The sequence below is a fragment of the Pecten maximus genome, chromosome 14 (assembly GCF_902652985.1).
Source record: "Pecten maximus chromosome 14, xPecMax1.1, whole genome shotgun sequence".
Taxonomy (NCBI): domain Eukaryota; kingdom Metazoa; phylum Mollusca; class Bivalvia; order Pectinida; family Pectinidae; genus Pecten; species Pecten maximus.
In genome coordinates, this window is record NC_047028.1 from 20279559 (window position 1) to 20300491 (window position 20933).

The following is a 20933-nucleotide window of genomic DNA, read 5'->3' on the forward strand; positions in this document are numbered from 1 at the left end:
ATCTCACCTCCATATTGACTTGAATTTTGTCGCATGTTTCCAAATAAAACAATAAATATCTCGGTTGATATTTTATCGCAAGCTTATAAAACCATGTATCAACCTCAACACACAACAATAACTGTTAAGTATTATTTAGATGTTACCAGAGGCGGAGACCGAACGCCCGAGATGGCAGCAGTGTGTTGACTTGACCAACAACGCTTTCAGTCTGGCTGTGGCCCGTCTGTTTGTAGACAAGTACTTCGACCCCGCCTCCAAACTGGAGGTTAGTATTATCAAAGTAATATTATATATAGTCTGCCAAAGATACATGTATATGCTGAACGAAAATGCTTCTGGCATATATTGATTTATTACATTTTTACCAGTGAAATATCAAAAATTATTCATTCTATAAAAGTGATATTTTTCATCATATTACTTTTGCTGATTTGACCCATCAAATTAATGATTAGAAAATACCAAAATAATTGACCAATCAGAAAGCCCGACATATATGTCAGCACCTGGACAGGGGAAACTACTTTTTTGTTTACAAATTATCGCTGTAGGCCTAGTTAGCAAACGGGGTAGGGATTTCGTTGATAAAAAATGTAATAAACATTTGACTGCGCACTCGTGAAAAATATCAAAATATTAGCCCCACTCGTGAAATATATTTGGTATTACTGAAGACACTGTTAGATATCCTCTATATATTTACCGAAAGAATATTTCAGGGTAAATACATTATCAGTGGCATGAAGTATTTTATTATCACAAGAGGACATTTGTTTGCCCAGTAAGTACTCTTTATATGGGGACTGAAAACGTTCTTCGGCATGATTTTATTAAATGCTTGGTCTTGATACTTGATTTCTTTTTAAACGCAGTCACATGAAATTAAAAGAGTGACATTATTACGGTAAGACAAGTTTGATTCGATTTACCTGTGTTTAATTTACTATCATTTTCCTGTAGGTATGAGATATTTACATTTTACCTTGCTTGTGTTACATTTGTAATCAAGCTTGCAACAGTACAGTTTTTTAAAAAAAGATAACTTATTGTCAGACTTCTTTTCTGTAAAATATATTATGTTGATGGTCCGAATAAGCTACATTATTCATTCACTATTCCTGATTGGCATATACTATTTTTGCCTTATTTGGGAGGGAAAATGTGTGTCTGTTACTGGTTCGTTGCCCTCCTTGATGAATCTCATGAAGGACGTTGTTTCATTTTGCTGTTTTGTAGGTCGGTAGATTAAAGAAATGTTTAAAATACTACGTATTTTTGCTAGATTTCATTTATCTTTATATACAGGTCTGTATGAACGAATTTGGTACTCATTGAATCATTCCAGCATTGAAATATTCTACATGATTAAATAAGGCACCGATAAAGTCAAATTATTTTTTTTTATGATAAGGTTCTTGACATGTTTGCTAAAACAAAGTCTACCATGCGAGGCATGCTTGAGCGAGAAACTTGGATGGACCTAGCCACAAAAACAGCTGCTTTGCAAAAGGTAATTATAATCAGTTTACAAGTATTCAGCTCTCAAAAATACATGGTATGGTACCAAAACTGATAGTTGAGAAATGCATAACCAGAATTCTACTGGATTTATTTCTTCTTAACCTTAAATCCTGACTTATTTCTACAATGCATTCGCTGCTGATCTCTGTAATATATTTGAGGAAAGTTTCGGAAAGAATATCAAAAAATTAAAAGGTAATATACAGTATATTTCAGGCAAAAGAGAGAAAAAGATGTTTTATGACATATTTGGTCAAGGTTACTGTCCCTGAATAGAATTGCGTTGATCATAACATGTATAGGATTTTTTATTTGACTTTAACATAAGGTAGCAGAGATTAGTTATACAAAATCGCGTATGATATATATCCAGTCTGTTAACAAAAAAAACAATAGTTATATGATGATTTTGTTGCAGCTAGACGCCCTGCAGGCCTTGGTAGGATACCCAGATGAGATAAAGAATGATACCTACCTCAACAAACGTTACATACGAGTAAGTTACAGTATGAAATCTTCTTCAATTAATTACATACGAGTAAGTTTTACTTTTTAAAAACGTTACACACGAGTAATTTATCACACCTACCTCAACAGACGTCACATTCAACAAAACGATACCCCCCTCAACAGACGTCATATTCGAGAAAGTAACGATACCTCCCTCAATAGACGTCACATTCAAGAACTTACGACACCTAAGTCAACAGACGTCAGATTCGAATTACACTTTTTCTTACCACGTATTCATATGTTGAATATAATTATGGGAAATATTCAATCTAATTAAAATCTAGATAGTCATTCTCACAATGTTACATAAACATCTAATAACATCCCGTTAGGGGTCACATCGCGGTGACCTTTTGGATTAGCCAATCAAATGACTACTTCCAGACTCTTGGAAGTGAATTTGATATGTCCGAATTAGCATGACTAGAGTGCATAGCTTGCTTAATCTGTCAATTTGTTTCAAGTAATTTCGTCCTACAAAGTATATAGGTATATACATGCTGTGCCGAAATGGTTTGCTTTATATACGTGCTGTGACGAAATGGTTTGCTTTGATGACATGCCATCGACAAAGAGACAATTCGCCCTGACAGTAAAATACACATATATCAAAGGTCATCAGAACGTGACCGCTTATTTTGTTAGATGTTCATGTAACGTAGTGAGAATGACAATCTAGATTCTAAAACTTGCTGACTAATCTCTTTGTCATTTTATGGCAATAAAACATGTTTAAACTAAATCTAGATTTTGATTAGATTGGGGAAATGTTAAGTATTTAACACGTTCATTAAACATGTGACATTCAACATATAAATATGTGTTAACAAATGTGTAAATTTCAGCTGGTGTGTATATGTATTATTATTTCGCACAATAACAAAAATTGAGGCAAGTTACAAAATATTTTAACATATATGAGAAATCAAAAATATCATATTTTTTCATTGCAGAGTTCTATTACACCAAATTTGTTCTTCCAAAACACAATTAAATGCTATGAAAGATGAGGCAGTATCTAACTTACGAGACCTGGCGGAACCAAGTAATGAATTAGAGTAAGTCATTCATAGAAATGTGCCTTATATCATTAAAACAATACGTCATAATAGTGCTCCCCTGCGCGGATGATATTTGCATGTTTATTGTATATATGTATAATACATTGTTTTCTCATTCTAAAGGCCATATTACATATATAGTCCTTGTTATAGAATAATACGCTTAACGATATAGGTCCCAGAACAATGGGATACATGTTGGAGTCCAATACTATCTTACCTAGTCACAAAACCCAAATATATCCAACCATAATCAAGAAGAAGATTTTATTTACTAGAAACATGTGTTCATTTATCATTTAATGTGTTATCTATATTTTAGATGGGAATCACCACCACCAACTGCGAAAGACATCTTTTACGATTTAAACCATAACATCATAGGTAAAGTTATTAAATAAAATAATACTCCAGTCATTTAACTTTTGATATAAAGGGACATGTCAAGTTTTGCGTTTGTTTTTGTTTATGTATGAAAACTATCCTACATGAGTAAATATCGTAAATTTGCGAATCTATAAATCACGCAGTGTTGTATTTGCTTATATTTTTATATTTCGCTAATTATCGTATACTGCAAATAAGTTATATCAGTGAGAATCAAAAATCGTTCAAGAATGCAATAAGCGAACGAAAAGAAAACATCATTTAAAACCTTATATGTTTTACGAAACAAGATATGTAAGACGACGCCAGACTTCAATTTTACACGTTATGTATATACAATTGATGGCTTTTCATGCAATTATATTTTTTTGATATTCTAGTGTATGGTTATTACATATTTTAAAGCGTCAACATCTATACCCTGTACTTAGTAAAACGTGCTTCTACATGTGCCTCATGCAAATTTAAAAAAGGTACATTGTATATATAAAAAAAAAATTTAAAAAAAAAGAGAGACACTTTTTTTATTATTATTATTAACTTGTAAAATTTGATATTCATTGATTGATTCGCTTGATTGATTTCAGTATTGCCTGCCGGGGTATTGCAATCACCCTACTTCCATAAGAACTACCCCAGGTATGAAGGAATGTAACTTTAGAAATTTGCCGATGTTGTTGATATGTCCGGTATTTATCTTGTCTGCCAGGTTTTCAATAAGGAAATGTCCTTTATTTACACTGACAAATAGAAATAAATAACAGCGCTCTAGGTATGATCGCATTTTCGCCAGACTTAATATTCGCAAACATATAAGTTATGCGGAAGATACTCGTATGAAATCGGAGTACGATGTAGTTTCTTCTGAACATAATTAATAAGTTATTCACTCTGAATTTAAAAGATATAAAGAGAAGCTCAATTTTTTTGGGAGAGTGAGTGTAATTGCGTAAAAAGTTAGCTTTACGTATTGTAGTAAAATATGAAAAAGCCGGTTCCTGTTTTCAATCGGACATACCTATATATAATTACTTTTTTTTCGAGCAAACACCATTTAATACTTTGAATGGTGTATCAATGAGATTGGGCGGCCGTGCTAAATCTAAGGGAAAACGCATGCTACAGCAAATTATAATTATACATCACTTATTTAAAACATAACACGATTACGAATTTTGGTTTTATTTCTCGGACAATAAAAGAAAATTTATTTCGGAAGGAATTGTAATCCACCATTTCTGTTTCTAGATATTTAAATTATGGAGCAATTGGGTTTATCATCGGTCATAAGATCACACATGCGTTCGATGACGTCGGTAAGTAAAGACATAAATAAAGACGTGTGCTACAATAAGGTGTCATACACATTTGAAGATACCCCCTACATTACCGTGACACCTGTACCAGGAAGCATTAAAGTATTGTTATAGCTAATTGCTACATTATTAATGGTACTTAACACCTGTAGCGTACATTGTTGTAGTGTATTGTTGGCATATATTGTTAAATGTTTAGAACAATAAGATCTTATCACCGCAGAAAAAGGTCAGCTAATACTATTATCCTATCATAGGCATGGAAGACGCTTGTAATATTATAATGGATTTTATCATTCTCCTACCAACTGTTTCTTCAAGATAGTTGACGTGTCGAAAAAAATGATTTACAAATCTAGAACTGTTGGAAACAATTAAACAGAATACTACCTGGTTTCATTTAGGGTTAAATTCTCCCCGAATCCATCGTGCTTCATTTGAACTTAAAATCAAATTGAACCGCTGTATTTGTTCATTGTTATTAAACTATATTCCAAATAGGGAGTAAATACAGCAAGACTGGGACATTCCAAGATTGGTGGTCCAACTATACCAGGACGGCGTATGGACAAAAGGCAGACTGCTTCATCAAACAGTATGACGGTCTTACCGTTACAGATGCATTGACAGCAGCGACAGACCCGGCAGAGAGCAAGGTGAGTTTGTGAACTGGCGTTATACGTATGTCTACCCCATATTGGAGTATTTATACTGAACTCGATACTTACTTTAATACTACTATGTAAGTCATCAAGACAAAATGTGGTCACTCCTAATAATGAGCTATACCAAAGCATATTGATGAAAAATTGCCATATTCTCACGTAAATATGGATGAGGGTTTGGTTTGGTTTGGTTTATTTTGTTTAACGTCCTATTAACATATAAGGTCATTTAAGGACGGCCTCCCATGCGTGCGACATGTATGCGTGTGGTGAGTGCGTATGTGTGTTTTGGGAGGCTGCGATATGTTCGTGTTAAGTCTCCTTGTGATAGGCCGGAACTTTTGCCGATTTAAAGTGCTATCTCACTGAAGCATACTGCCGAAGACATCCAGCAGCACACCCCACCCGGTCACATTATACTGACAATGGGCCAACCAGTTGTCCCACTCCAAATATGCTGAGCGCTAAGCAGGAGTAGCAACTACCATTTTTAAAGACTCTGGTATGTCTCGGCTAGGGGACAGAACCCAAAGCCTTCCTCACAGCGGCGAACGCTCAACTAAAGGCCAAAAGTGAGGCATTGTCAAGGGAGACCTTAGGAAGAAGAAAGTTGTTAAGAAAGAAGAGAAAAGATAAGATCCCAAATTTAGTCGCCTCTTACGATCATGCAATGGAGGCAGCAGGTACAATTCTGACGCCCTACCTGCAGGGCAGATGGATGAGGGGCGAAACTGAAAGGTCGCAATTAAATGTATTCAATTCTACAACGACACTTATTTATTTGTTTACTCTTATTCATGTAAATCGTACATTGATAAAGGAAAGGTGCAACATCTGCGTAGTAATTCTTGGTCATACAACTATAAAATCAGAGAATGGGATGGTGGGAAGTATAACGTATTTAAATGCAATGCTGTGATTGTTTCGATAGTGGTGGTTCCGTGAGAAGAGTAACTGATAAATGTTTATATTTTTTTTCTATTGATAGTTAAATGGAAAGTTGACGTTACAAGAAAACATTGCCGATAACGGAGGATTAAATGAAAGTTTCGCGGTAAGAACTTATGAATTTTAAGTGTTAACATAGCTTTATAGCATTATCAAAAGTGAAACATGTTGCTTCGTTAGTGACGTCATCCACTTATGATGTTATTGGAAGGATAAGTGAAAATGAATTGGTTCTTGGATTGGTATACACATTCATGGTGTAGGATTTCGAAATTAGGTGAAACATTTGTATTTTCAACGAATACCTATATTTTCGGTACTGTGAAAAATTCACTTGATGTTTTGTTATAAATGCATTTATTTTTCAATTGAGTAATTAGTCAGAACTTATATTTCGCAACGGCCAATAAACCATGCACTATTTATATCCATATGTAAAAAAATTCGTGAAATACTATAATTACTTCTAATTTTTTGTCATGAATGATTATGTTTCGATTATAAATGTTGAATTTAGGGTACGCTTTGACTCGAGAAATCAGTATTGTATACATGCATCTGATATTTGATTAAAATATTATTGTTTGATGGGCAGGCTTACACGCAATGGTCAAAACATCACGGAATTGAACAGAAGCTGCCGGGAATTAATTTAGAACCCGATCAGCTGTTCTTCGTCAATTATGGACGCGTATGTATATATTATGTAATATTTTCAGTCATTTCAAAAGTTATTCTGATATAAGAATTTCATAAAAAAAATGCTTAAGCCTTAATCAGTCGTAATAAACTTTTTTTTAAATTTTATATTCTGGCCGATATAGTCACAGTTTTTTTCTGAAATAGTTCGATTGTTGAACACTGATACTAACGTCAGAAATCCATTGAATTAAAATAGTGTACATCGTTATAATATACTTTTCATTATTATAAAGCAACATTTCATTTGAACCAAAATTTCTATCAATCTTATCTACACGTAATTTGCTAACAGGCACCTCGCAAAGTTCAGTTCACCTTCTTATTCTCAGCCACAAACTGAATGATCGGTTACACGTTTAGAATGTCACTTTGTGGTAGGGAAGGTCAATGACACAAAACGTCAGTTTATTCGGGGATTGGTTGAGGTAGGTTTTCTCTTTTGCGAGAGACTAAGCCTTACACCTTTGCGAGTATTATTTAATCAAAATTCTAATTTAATGCTAATTGGGATGACTTTTCCTAAATTTATTTTAAGACCTGGTGTGAGAAGACAACACCACAAGAGGCTATACGGCGGATCAATAATGACATTTTCGCAGACGCAAAAAGCAGGTAAGACTCCAAGTCTGAATCGAAAGCTAAATAATATTCTTGCCAAGGGCATCCACGTCTAAAACATTCATACAGGCTGGGAGACAGGTAAGGCTCAAGTTATATTTGCCAACAGGCAGAAAATCTAGCAAAAAAACCCCATTAAATCTAGCTGTCAATATAGACAAGGCCTACATGTATGTCTACCAAAGACTTGTAAAATATGAAACAGATAAGACTCAGTGATATACAAATCAGACTTGACTAAAGTCATTAAAATTATTATAAAATACCGGATTACATACAACGTTGAATTACATTAAGCGACACTGAGCTCCTGTGGTATTGTTCGCTTTGAATTCAAAGCATCGTTGAACAAGGACATGCGCCAAAACCTTTAAAAAATACATTCTAAATTAACTTGTAAACTTAAACAGGGACTGATATTATGTAATACCAATGTAATACATTTATGTTACTTATATTTCCCTGTGCTGCTGTCTAATTCTTGCCCCTGATAAATATTTATTTAAAACTTCAAAGCGAATGAATAAGATTTTAAAGTGTGAGTTTGAAAAATCCATCAAGTAATAATCCTTTATTGTTTTATTTCAGAGTAAACATTGTCATGCAAAACAATCCAAGCTTTGCGAAAGCATTTTCGTGTCCATTGGGATCACCCATGAATCCAGTGAAGAAATGTGCAGTCTGGTGACGTCATCAATAATGATATATAGAACATTGAACAAGGGCAGGACATTATATATATATTTATTGCTATTCAAGGTTGTTTTTACTGAAAATGTCTTTTACCGGGAGTTTCACTAGCAAGAATTTGTGAAAAAAGACCTTAAAATGGTAATTTTATCGTAATTAACAGGAAAATGCATTTAAATGCATATATCATCTTTCATATTCATAAATAATCGAGAAATTAAATCGTTTATATGCGAGTTGCTTTATGAAAAATCACCATAAAGCATCGCGTCATAAATCATCTAAATCTGACATCTTTTTGATGATTTTATTTTAATGCTGATCACCTTTTCCAATGAAAGTGAGTAAAAATTCCCAGTACAAAGGTAATATTAAAAACATTTTATAATCTATTAATTGAGTGTTATCACATTTCTCCCTTTCCCTATGCTGTTTTTGGTTTTCGGATGATATTCACGGTAAATTATATACGTGATTGATGATTGGTTCCCAATTAATTATAGCGCTGTAGTGTATCGGGAATAAACAATATAAATTTATTTATTTATAATTTATTAATGAAATGCTAAATATGTAACTGTTTTATGCTTTGTCAAGTCACAAAGAATATTTAAATTACCACAGTGTTTGATATTAAATATACCTATGTACCGTATACATCCCTTCCATACTGCGTGTTGACATTTCAGTAAATCATAATGATTATTTGTTTGGTTTATTATCTTATATCAAATGATAAATGTTTCCATTGTTAATTTCTTCTTATTTATTGAATATACTATTACATATGAAAATTATTTACGATTGTGATCTTATTAAAATGGCATTTTCAACTACTAATCTGGTGTCATTATATATTGAATACTAAGAGTATCAGTAGATACAAGTCTAGGTATCCCTTTTTGGCTGGTTCGGGTTACGACCAGCCGTCTATGAAACGAGCGCCGTCCACGTGGCCTTAGGTGGAGAACCCATGCGTGTGGTTCGACGCTCCCTGTTCCGTGTCGGTTTGAATTTCTCGGAAAGCCGAAAAACGGACCGGTCTGTGCTGTTGTGGCTGTTATTTGCCTAGGCACTTCATCAAAATTGATCTGGATGGCATGGGAGGAACCTCCCGTTTGTTGTTCAGTGAGGTAGTCACCAACTTCTACATAGAAACACCGCATGAAAATACTTAAATAACAGTACAGACACATATTTAATCCATTAATCATCATGACGAGAGATTGCTAGGAGGCGGAGATGAACCTCAAAAACAAGATATAACAATATTCAACAGTCAAAATCGAAAATGGCCACCTGTCGGCCATAAAGATTTTCTGGATCAGTTTCAGAATCGGTACAAATATAGACCAATGGTAACCTACACCTAGTTTGAGAAATACCGGTTTTTCATCCTCAAATGATAAGCTATACGCTCATGGGTCGATTTTTCTTACCTAACTAAACAACTAAATATGCAATTAAATTGCTACTATGCTCTGGTTCAGATTTGCAGGGAAATAATATTGACATATAACTTTCCAAGCCCTACTCAAAGAACGAACCTAAAACCTTGGTCAAACATTTTGCGTCTGAGAGAAACATGTGATAAGTCAAATGCATTGAAATAAAAGCATTTTCGGAAATATTCATACAAAATTAAAAATAAAATAAATAAAAAATAATCCTTGTAATTAGTACAGCTCTTTTCTGAAATGTGGTTTAACTAAACGTATCGGACAATTGGGTTGAAGAAAAGCAGGAAAAACAATATTTTAATACTAAAGCAGAAAATAACAGAGCAAACATAAGGAAATCTGTTCCATCATGCTGCGTTAATGAGAATATTGAGAAGCTTAACAGTCGAACTATCAAAACCAGATATATACACATGATTAATAGAAAACATACTACAATGAATATGCTGCAATATCTGTTACAAATAATAGACAAAATGAAACGGAACTAAAGGAGAAAGAAAGTACAGTATGTACTGTAAAGTGGACTTAGCAGCGACAGACAACAAAATAAACAGACAACAAAATAAAAGAATATATCAAGATATATTGATTACTAAATCACTCTTATGAATAGATCAAATTAAGTTCGCCACATTTGTAATAACCATATAAAACACGAAATCGCTTATTTCATCTTAGCGCCTTTGCTAAACAATTGATTCAGTTCGTTTAAAATGGTATATTGACACTGTCACCCGAGATAGACCTTAAGTAAGGAATGTATGCATATACCACAACTTTTCTAACAAAATGTGTCATAAAAAAAGTTCGGTTTGGAGATTATTGTTAAACGTCCTATCAACAGGTAATTTAAGAACAGCTTCCTGTGCGTGCGACATGCATGCGTGTGGTGAGGGGGTATGTGTTTTGGGAGGCTGCGGCATGTTCGTGTTAAGTACAGAACTTTTGACAGCGAGTAAATCAGTCGTCACACTACCAAAATGCTGAGAGCTAAGCAGGAGTATCAATTACCATTTTAAAAGAATATGTGGACAGAACCAAAAGCCTTCCTCACAGTGGCGAACGTTCAACTAAAGGCCAAAAGTGAGGCATTGTCAAGGGAGATATTAGGAAAAAGAAAGTTGTTAGGAAAGAAGAGAAACGAAAAAATCTCAAATTTAGTCGCCTCATACAACCATGTAATAGGGGCAGTATGTACAATTCTGGCGCCCTACCGCATCTACAAAGCGAAGAATATTGTAAAATATCACAATGATAGACACGCCATTACCTTCTATAATCTTTAAATAAGAAACATACTGTGTAATCTTGTAAAAATTGTAAAAAGGTGTGGCTTGTGCGTACGACTGTGTATATAACAATCAGAGTCAGACGTGTTCAATACCATGCTTTGAATGATGGTTGCCTTCGATGACGCATCGGTCTTATTTTCCTGGTACATTGTCAGAGGTATTTTACTGGAATTAATCAAATTCAGAACTTGAAACCGGGTTCAAAAGGTGTAAAGTGACTCTGTGTAGAGAAGGAATATCTGTGTACATATCAGCTTCTGTAGCCGTAGAGGCAGTGGCAATTGCGAGATTTTCACATCGATGTTACTCCTGAGTGTTCTCCAAATCGTAAGCGTAGACATATGGAATAGGGTCTTTGGCACACTCGCAAGTTCTTTGAGATGATGTAGGACATTTACACTGTTCAACAAGGACGTCGGAATATGGTTGTCTCCCCTGAAAATGTTGAGTTTGTACATATTGAAGCCCGCAGTGACAAGCATGTATGCAATGGACCAGTGCCCTAGTTCTATTGCAAGTATCATTGGATTAGTCAGATATTTAGACGGCCCCAATGTTCCCTCCATGTTTACGTCAAACCCCCAGTTCAGCAGCGCCATCACCGACGAGTGATCTCCCTTTGATACCGCCATAAGCATGGCTGCAATAAAGTACAACAAGGAATTATCAGGCGATTTTTAACACGACCTTAAACACAATGGATACACTTTCTGTGTCTTAAATAGTAACGATAATATGTCATGTAATACTTGTTTATATGCAGATAATAGGCAAAATACCATGGACTTATTGACATTGTTTTTAACATTATCTAGCTAGCGTTAGAATTACACAGGCAAAATATTCTCACTGAAAACACAAATATTAAACCTATCTATTCACTTAAATTGCATTACCAAATACTTACATGTTTTTCCCGGATGACATCCCTTTTCCAGGAAGTATTGCACAAGGAACGGACATGCGCATTGTGATGCCACGAATACCGGGTTACAGTTGTCAGTAAGATCAAGATTCAAGTCCGCTCCGGCCAATAAAAGGATCTGTATGATAGACATTGTTTCTGAGTCGACTTGTTCTTTCCCTCGTGCGTGTTCCCATATCAAGTTTGTCAGTGGTGTTCGTCCATAGACATCCACGGTGTTAGGGTCAGATCGCGCGTTCAGAAGACATTCGACGAGGACGGAACGCTTAGCTGCCGCAGCAAACTAGAAAGTATATGAACCAACCACTGTTATTATATTACATTTTACATACTATATGGGATTGTACAAAATATATCAATGCATTTAAATACTTTAGAGTTAGATACAGTAGAGTCAAAAATGAACCATACTACACAATGTAAAATTGTTAACCTACATAGGAGTCGTAGAAGCCCCTCTCCAATTAATTTATAGATAATTATCAAACAACTTTCTTATCAGTGATATAATGAATTTAGAAACAATCAACTCTCATATGCATTTTCAAAAAAAACTTCATTACAATATTTAAGCAATGTTATTGATAACAATTAAGAATTAAATAATTATATTTAGATTTTACATCATAATTATATTTATCAATGAAAAAAATCCGCGCACGGTTAATATTCAACAATAAAATACATCACGTCGTCAATACACAAAGACAAAATACATCACGTCGTCAATACACAAAGACAAAATACACCACTTCGTCAATACACAAAGACAAAATACATCACGTCGTCAATACACAATGACAAAATACATCACGTCGCCAATGCACAAAGACAAAATACATCACGTCGGCATAAATAATGACAAAATACACCACGTCGCCAGTATTCAATGACAAAATGCATCACGTCGCCAATATACAATGACAAAACACAGCACGACGTCCATATACAATGGCAAAATACATCACGTCGTATAGATACCTCAACGTCAACACAAGAGAATAAAGAATACCACATTGTCAAATCGCATTGGCAAGATATACGCAACATAAAACACGGTGACAACAAAGCTGGTTTGGTTTATTTTTGTATAACGCCCTGTTAACAGCCAGGGGCATTTAAGGACGTGCTAGGTTTTGGAGGTGGAGGAAAGCCGGAGTACCCGGAGAAAAACCAACGGCCTACGGTCAGTACCTGGCAACTGCCCCATGTAGGTTTCGAACTCGCAACCCAGAGGTGGAGGGCTAGTGATAAAGTGTCGGGACGCCTTAACCACTCGGCCACCGCGGCCCGTGGACAAAGCTGGACAAATTCATTAGACTATTTATCGGATTTAAGAGGTCCCATTTCAGAATGTCGGGATCATACTTTTCTATCGTAGTGAACTTGCTACATTTCACATTACCTGCAAAGCTGTCCTTTTTCCTCGAAATGACATTTTATTAACATCTGCTGACGCCTTCAACAGAAAGTCCAGTAATATTGCCTCATTTTGAAAATCAGATGAGCAGACCATCATCAAAGGTGTCATGCCGAATCTTTCCTGTGCATTCACATCCGCATCGGAAGCTATCAATATTTTAACGAGTTCAACATTTCCGGTTTCAATTGCGAAATGCAGTGCAGTTCTACCCTTGTGGTCCTGGCATTTCACGACACTTGGGTCACGTTGAAGCAAGAGTTGTGCGATATCAATGTATTGGAGAGTCATGCAGTACATGAGTGGAGTGAGACCCCACTTATCTGGTCGCTTCACCTCGGCACCGTGATCTATTAATACTTTGGCACAGGCTTCCCGTCCTTTCTCACAGCATATTGTAAGCACAGGCTTGGAGCTGACGAAAATCATACCGTGAAAGAACATATGATCCACGTCGGCACCCTCATCAAGAAGACGCGCGAGTCTGTCTGGGTCGTCCTCCGTTATAGCATTGTACATGTCGGCGGAGTAGTCTTCATTGTCACGTGGTCTCCGCCGACGCCTCACCGACTTCTCCTTTGCCATATATTTGCTATCAAATATATCTCCTCATGTACAATACTCCCGAGACCATATATCTACCCGTAATGTCACACATTAATAACACGATTCTGAAGAAGAGAAAAGTATAATATCATCAATACACAACAATAATATCTGCAAGATGAAATTTGATGCAAAAAAAAAAAAAAAAAAATCCCATTGGTATATATACAGAAAGGACATGGCAATGAAGAAGTAAAGTAACAATAGGTATTGGGAGTCGAAGTCATTTTCCTCCATAAAATGGTATCCATATTTTAAAAAAAATAAGAAGAATTTTCCATGAAATAGAGAAACCGAGTAGAATATCCCGGCTTTGTTAAGAGTTTAATAAATTTTATACAAGAAGGGAACAGCTTTCAGATTATATTGAATGCATCAGTCAAATTCATGTAGGAATGAGCAAAAAATAATAACTTAACAGGATATCCATGTTACTCGATGGAAATATTCTGACGTTTAAATACACTTTGACTAATGAATTTCGAGTTGACTTGACAAACTTATCTAATTCAACTGTTTTTTTATGAGCACGTTATCTCCTTGAACAACAAAAGCTTAATCATGACAATTTTTTAACTTAAAAATATAGATAAGTTTTACGAACAAGATATAAAGTATTACGAATAAGATAAAAAGTCGTACGAATGAGATAGTATGCTCCTACTATTTGTAGTAATTAAAAGTATTATATCATTCAGACCAGGCAAACGATGCATATAAGAGTTGCATTTATCAAGGTGAGTGGAAGCGGGTACAAGCATGGTGGGAAATATTGCTGTAATTAACCAAAGGTTCAATTACACAATTGATAATAATGATAACAAAAGTTTAGTAATATAAGTACCATCACAAGTAATAATATGCATGTAATGTATAAGATTTATAGTATGGTAAGACATGTAGTACACAGACATGAAATTATTTAAAACAGACACTGGCACTGACATGAAATTATTTAAAAAAAAGACACTGGCATTTCGGTTTAAAATTCTTATTACACGATTAAAAGTGATGAATTTTCTAACATTTATCCTTCTGCTATGATGACAATTAAACTGAAAAAGAACACAGTAAGATGACCTTTTATTGGAATTGAAATATCAATCTTTTGGAAAGGATGGAATGATATACCTTATTTGGTCTGGTCAAGTACATTGACAAAGCATGATCAAGGGTTCGGAAAGGGGCGGAAACGTTATAGAAGGAAGCACCCTAAACACGAGATCAAGGTATTTGTAAGATATCCATAATGAAAGGGCTCTACATACGAGAACAAACCAGAGATCTGCAAGGCGATGGCCAAAACAAAATATATATATATGAAAATAAAGAAAGCTCCTTACAAAAAAGAACCAAGGAATTTGTAAACTGATGGAGGCGATATGGAAATACATAGAAAGGAAGATAGCTATACTTACGTGACTAGCTAGCAGAGCAATCGAGATACAGCGACAGCTTACTACGTATTTACACGTGTATATCGTACCTCTCTATATAAATAGACTTACACATGTATACACATCGACACACAGCTAGGCAGTGGTACAATATTATGAAAGGACTAACGCCATCTGGACACCCACGTCTGACTCTGTGAAGTGATCTTGAGGTACTGGGTGTGACTACCGAGTAGTTACATGTACTGGTACCGGTCAATCAATTTATTAAAACTACTTTGTCTTTTTGATAAATCAACAGAGCGTTGATTCCATAGATATATGTTTGTTAACAGAGGAACTACGGTTTCTTGGTCACGTGATGTGTCTAGGATGCCAAGAGATTATCGGAACTCCTCGGCCTTTACCTCCTCCGGGAATATTAAGCAGATAATGGCGCATCTCACAGATTAAGTACGTAGAAGTAAATATGTTATTCTTTATATATATAAGACTAACAATGCATACTTAGATATCGATAATATGTTGTTTATATTTTGTTACAGAAAGTGTATATATGTACATGTGCGCGAGTATAGGCCTACCTGGAGCAAAAGTTTTAGGCACAGCACACATCTGTCGACAGCCTGGTGTTGTTGTACCTTCTCACACGCTGGCCTGCACGTGTCAGTTTATGGACTGTGCCAGAAGTTCCCAGAGAAAAATATATATTATTTATTTACACCTCGTGTGAATCGCGTGGCGACAATTTTGTAACCATCATATAACATGCATTAATGTGCAGTTGCATGCGCATATACTAGGACCCCAACCCAAGACAGCTATCTAAAATATTCGTAATCTGGAATCATACATGTATATGCTTCTATATCATCTTGGTCACGTTATCACGTGCTGATTCGGAAGTATGGTATTTAAATGTGAGTGCATTACTTAGCGCTGAATACACCAGAGCTTGGTCCATGGATTATATGTGACAAGGTAAAACACCATATTGATCAGAAAGTATATGGAGAGGTGTTAAACCTTAATTGATTACAGATGGTCAAGAACCGAGAAACATAGTATTACTGCATTGATGATGGTAATATACAATTAATGCACCAATGGAGCGTAACAGTTTGTTTACAAATCATATTCATAGTTATGATATCATATTGTTATACATGTGTAGTAAACAAAATAAAAGAAAGTTTGATGAAAACTACTTCAAATAAGTTGTAGGTTTAATTAAGACGTATTCTTGGGAAGTAATATGATCTTTATCAAAAGTTGTAAACAAATGGCTTTTGTTCCAGGTATGACCTGACGTGAATCTTTCGTACAAGATGTCGGTCTACGATGAAGAGGAGTCCCGCATGGCACTTCGGTTGTACCATGCTGTAGAGGAAAACAATATGAAGACATTGAGACTGCTTCTCGTTAAAGGCGCAGACATTCATTACAAATTTTTCGATGATAAATCACTTCTTCACATTTGTTGTGAAAAAGATCGTCTGGAATGCGCCAAACTTTTGATGGAATTCGGAGCAAATATTCGGTCGTCCGATGAGTGGAATATGACGCCGCTAATGTACTGTATGGTGAGACATTTTTGTGACATCGCTAAAGAACTGTTGTCACGTGATGCACACGCTGTCCACTCACAGGACAGGTTTGGGAAGTCTGTCATTCACTGTGCCGTGGAATCTGGGTCAGTTGAACTCTTGAATCTTGTGTTGTCACATGGTGCTGATGTCAATCAGACAGACTGGTACGGAATCACGCCGCTTATGACTCTTTGCGCAGGCACTGGAATAAGACATACCACTGAGCTTTGTCGCGTGCTTCTAGACGCAGGCGCAGACTTAGAGTTGAAGGATGTCCGGAGCAAGCGCACTGCATTACAGGTATATTCAAATGTTGTTTTCTTTTCTGAAAATCCCATCTCCTACTTTATCCCCCTACTCCTCATTTTACTATCTTGTCTTCTATGCTAGGTTAAAAGCTGTCATCAATGGGAATAAACTTACCTTATCAGTTTAAAGTCTAGTCCTAAAGTCTGGAGTCATAATTCAGCACATTTTCTAGAATGTTAAGCATGCTACAGTATTTAAAACAGTTATATTCAAACCATACATCTATGAAAAATACGTGATATAACCTTACTGCACTCATGAAATATGACGTCAGTGATAACAGATTGCACACACATTTTATGTACAAAAATACACAAATGTAAACCAGGGGCTCTGTAGGATATGCAGGCTTAGGGCATGACAAGTAAACTGAAAAAAATTATTCTCCGAATTTTTTCTTTCAAGCTTCCAATGGCCCGCTAACTGAAGAAAGTAAAGACTTCTGTAAAGGGGGAAAACTCTAAACTAGAAACCAGGGCACAGTAATGAGATAAGAACCAATATCGGTGAACATACACTTTATATCAATTGTTTACTGTACACTAATGCGACACGGACATCAAAATCCAAATGTATCTTTTATATTGTTGATTAAGTTCAAAACAACGATTTCAGATTTAAATTATTCAACTACTAGTCTCTGATCACGGACATTTCTGTCAAATCGAATCCGGTTCAATGTTCTCAGATGGTAATTTACTGTATTTTTTCTTTCTATCTTTCTTCTTATTTATAGGATTCAGCCAATATTTATGTTATTTATGTATTTGCCTGCTATCTATTTATTTACATATTATATTATCACTTATCTTATAATGCATGACATCACAATATATGCACCGAGTCCCTGCAATGGCGATGAAAAAGCTTCCCCTACCTTTAGGTAAGGGTTTTTGTTACACAACTAATGGATGTTTATACGTGACGATTTGATAACTAGTGCGGTATAAACACTATCACCTACATCAGTCATATAACCAGGGTAGAATATGTACACAAAGATGTAAAACGTGCACGAGTTGTCATCGAAATTCGAAGATCAATGTCGATCTAACGTTATAGTATTGTAATTGGCGAGAGTGTACATACCGTTTTAGTCATCGAAACGTTATGTATAAACATTCATTCGTTGTTGATGTCGGCATGATATTAACTACATTTCATAGAGGTGATTTTTATATATATACACTTTCCACAGTTTGCAGCGGTGCAGAAAAACACTGACCTTGTCCAGTGTTTGGTAGCCGCTGGAGCTGACCCTAACACTACGGACAACGCTAGCCTTACTCCACTGACCAGTGTCATATTCCAGTTCTATCGTCTAAAGAATTCCAGCTGCGATGTGAGTGATGATTTGATGACTATAGTGATCATCCTGACCCAGGCCGGAGCCAACCTTAACCTTAACACTCGGGAGAGCTCTAACCCTTTATACATGGCCGTGACGTTTAAAGTGGAGCCCCTTTTAAGGTTCTTCCTCGACTGTGGGGCCGATCCAAATGTCGTATGTACGTATATCATGGAGACAACATCATATCGCTTTATTATTTGATATTTGGGATTTTATTAACTGACAATGGCAATGTTACCAATCTGATGTCACTATGGTTTTGAGGCGAATTGATTAAGTCTACAGTACTTGTTTTCAAGACTTCGTTGTTTATTTATGTAACAACTTTGAATCTGCTACACGTTGAGTAGAATATAGTTCAAACTAATATCAATCAAAGTAAGCTCGCCAGATTGCCATGTATAATTTTAAAAAATCATGTATTTAGGTTTTCAAAATTATTATTGAGTTAAAGAAATATATTGAAACTCGTCAGATTGTTACAAAAAAGTAAGAACGGCTAAATTCTAATGAGTTGAAGATATAAAAAAAAGATTGGTGATTGTTGTGGAATGTATTGAACGTTGATATTCTGGTGTGAAATTCTAGACTTCAACACACATAGCTTCAAAGTTAATCAAAGTGGGATTAAATACCAATAACGGTTTTAATAATGTCACATCCAATTCCAATAATATACATCTATTTGTGTTTTTCTCCGATTTATCAAGTACAGCGCTGGCCGTAATTTGTTTCCCGTTCATGTTATTAACGTAAAAGACCAATTTGAAAATGTATCCTATACAGCATTAAACATGTGCACGCGACCAATATTGAAGCGTCTCCTAGGTAACAACACTTCAGGGCCGTAGCATCACCGACGAGCTCTAAATGGATGATACAGCTACATAATTAGGTTTAATTAGTATTTCGCTCAAATATATCAAACTCTAAGTGTGCATTGAAAGGTGGTTATACCATGTGTGTAAAATCATCTAAGTCTACTTTTTTTCATGTTCCAGTTCCAATGGGCGTGACGCCATTACTATCGGCTGTGAAGAAAAAAGACGCTGCATGTGTTCGCGCTCTCCTTAACTGGAGAGCTCGCTCGAACATCCGGGGACGTGTATTTAAAACAGCTCATGTGCACGACCAGTACTGGGTGGACGCCATGGGACTTGCTGTGGATCAAGGGTGCTGGGACATTGTCCTCCTGTTGTACTCCGCCGGATATAACATAAGCAGACTTCAATACCTCCGGGAAGGGGTACCTGACTCGGATATTCCCGAGTCTCTATCACGTGATAAAGACATGTTCACGTACCTGCAGTACTTAGCCCGAAACCCTAGGACTCTGTTTCATTCGACAACTTTGTGTATGTGGGACAGTTTGAAAAATAACATACAGGAAAACATCTATCAGCTTCCGCTTCCGACAAGGATTAAACAGCTCACGTCTCCAGAGTTTGTCCTGGGTTGACCGTTTTGTTATGTGTTTATAAGGCCATTTTATCTGTATGCTTGTCATTACTATAATACAAATATAAATATCGTATAGCAGGTCATCGATGTTAGCTTTTTATACATATTGTAAGTATCTAAACCACTGTTTAATAAATTGAAAATGCATCAAATTGTCTACAACGACCTGCTCATATATCGAACTCACCCGTTGTTTATACATGTTCCATTTGGTGATATCATCTTTTATGACGTCACATAAGTCGTCGTATCAGAGATTATAAAAACCACATTGATTGACTTGGTTATGATTAGAGAACACAATTTATTTACAAACAATTCATATGACATCATACACAAGTCCTTATCGATTGATTTATGCTTTGATCGAGAAGATATTGCTAATGTTGATACACAATAGGGTTGTGCCGAAGATCCCGCAAACATGAACTTTAAACCGCCAACAAGATTCATAACCTATCAATCGAAACTAAAGATAAAGTATCTATGAAACTGTCAAGGAATACACGTCAAAAATGTATACATATATTTGAAGAAAGGACATTGATGATACGTACCAAAAATAATTAATTATAATACAGGCAGAACATGGCATTGGCTGAGTTTGTAAAGTCGGTTAATCAGAATTATGATCTTACTAAAATGATCTGTTCTGTGTCTATACTGAATTTGGTCGGTGTGTTATTTTAGAACGAT

General features: G+C 35.6%; 3 protein-coding genes across 5 annotated transcripts; 2 read left to right on the plus strand and 1 right to left on the minus strand.

Annotated features, from left to right (window-relative positions):
• Positions 1-1424: 1424 nt before the first annotated feature.
• On the plus strand, positions 1425-8785 carry LOC117341705 (neprilysin-1-like). The gene is made up of 11 exons (XM_033903567.1): positions 1425-1513; positions 1943-2020; positions 2991-3095; positions 3421-3482; positions 4073-4124; positions 4734-4801; positions 5303-5457; positions 6455-6520; positions 7010-7105; positions 7652-7728; positions 8323-8785. The coding sequence occupies exons 2-11, from the start codon at positions 1989-1991 to the stop codon at positions 8420-8422; spliced, it is 813 nt and encodes a 270-aa protein (XP_033759458.1). The 5' UTR covers positions 1425-1513; positions 1943-1988; the 3' UTR covers positions 8423-8785.
• An 818-nt stretch (positions 8786-9603) lies between these two features.
• Positions 9604-16252, minus strand: LOC117341700 (serine/threonine-protein phosphatase 6 regulatory ankyrin repeat subunit B-like). Of its 2 annotated transcripts, none has more exons than XM_033903557.1 (4): positions 16112-16252; positions 13510-14195; positions 12087-12387; positions 9604-11819 (listed from the first exon to the last, which is right to left on the minus strand). In XM_033903557.1, the coding sequence occupies exons 2-4, from the start codon at positions 14107-14109 to the stop codon at positions 11380-11382; spliced, it is 1341 nt and encodes a 446-aa protein (XP_033759448.1). In that variant the 5' UTR covers positions 14110-14195; positions 16112-16252; the 3' UTR covers positions 9604-11379. The 2 variants fall into 2 exon arrangements, with proteins under 2 accessions (XP_033759448.1, XP_033759449.1); XM_033903558.1 differs by lacking the exon at positions 16112-16252 and adding an exon at positions 15549-15840.
• Positions 15851-20394, plus strand: LOC117341703 (putative ankyrin repeat protein RF_0381). 2 transcript variants are annotated; one of them, XM_033903563.1, is made up of 4 exons: positions 15851-15980; positions 16826-17416; positions 18624-18933; positions 19778-20394. In XM_033903563.1, exons 2-4 carry the CDS (start codon positions 16856-16858, stop codon positions 20233-20235), a joined length of 1329 nt encoding a protein of 442 aa, XP_033759454.1. In that variant the 5' UTR covers positions 15851-15980; positions 16826-16855; the 3' UTR covers positions 20236-20394. The 2 variants fall into 2 exon arrangements, with proteins under 2 accessions (XP_033759454.1, XP_033759455.1); XM_033903564.1 differs by lacking the exon at positions 15851-15980 and adding an exon at positions 16409-16508.
• The last annotated feature ends 539 nt before the right edge of the window (positions 20395-20933 follow it).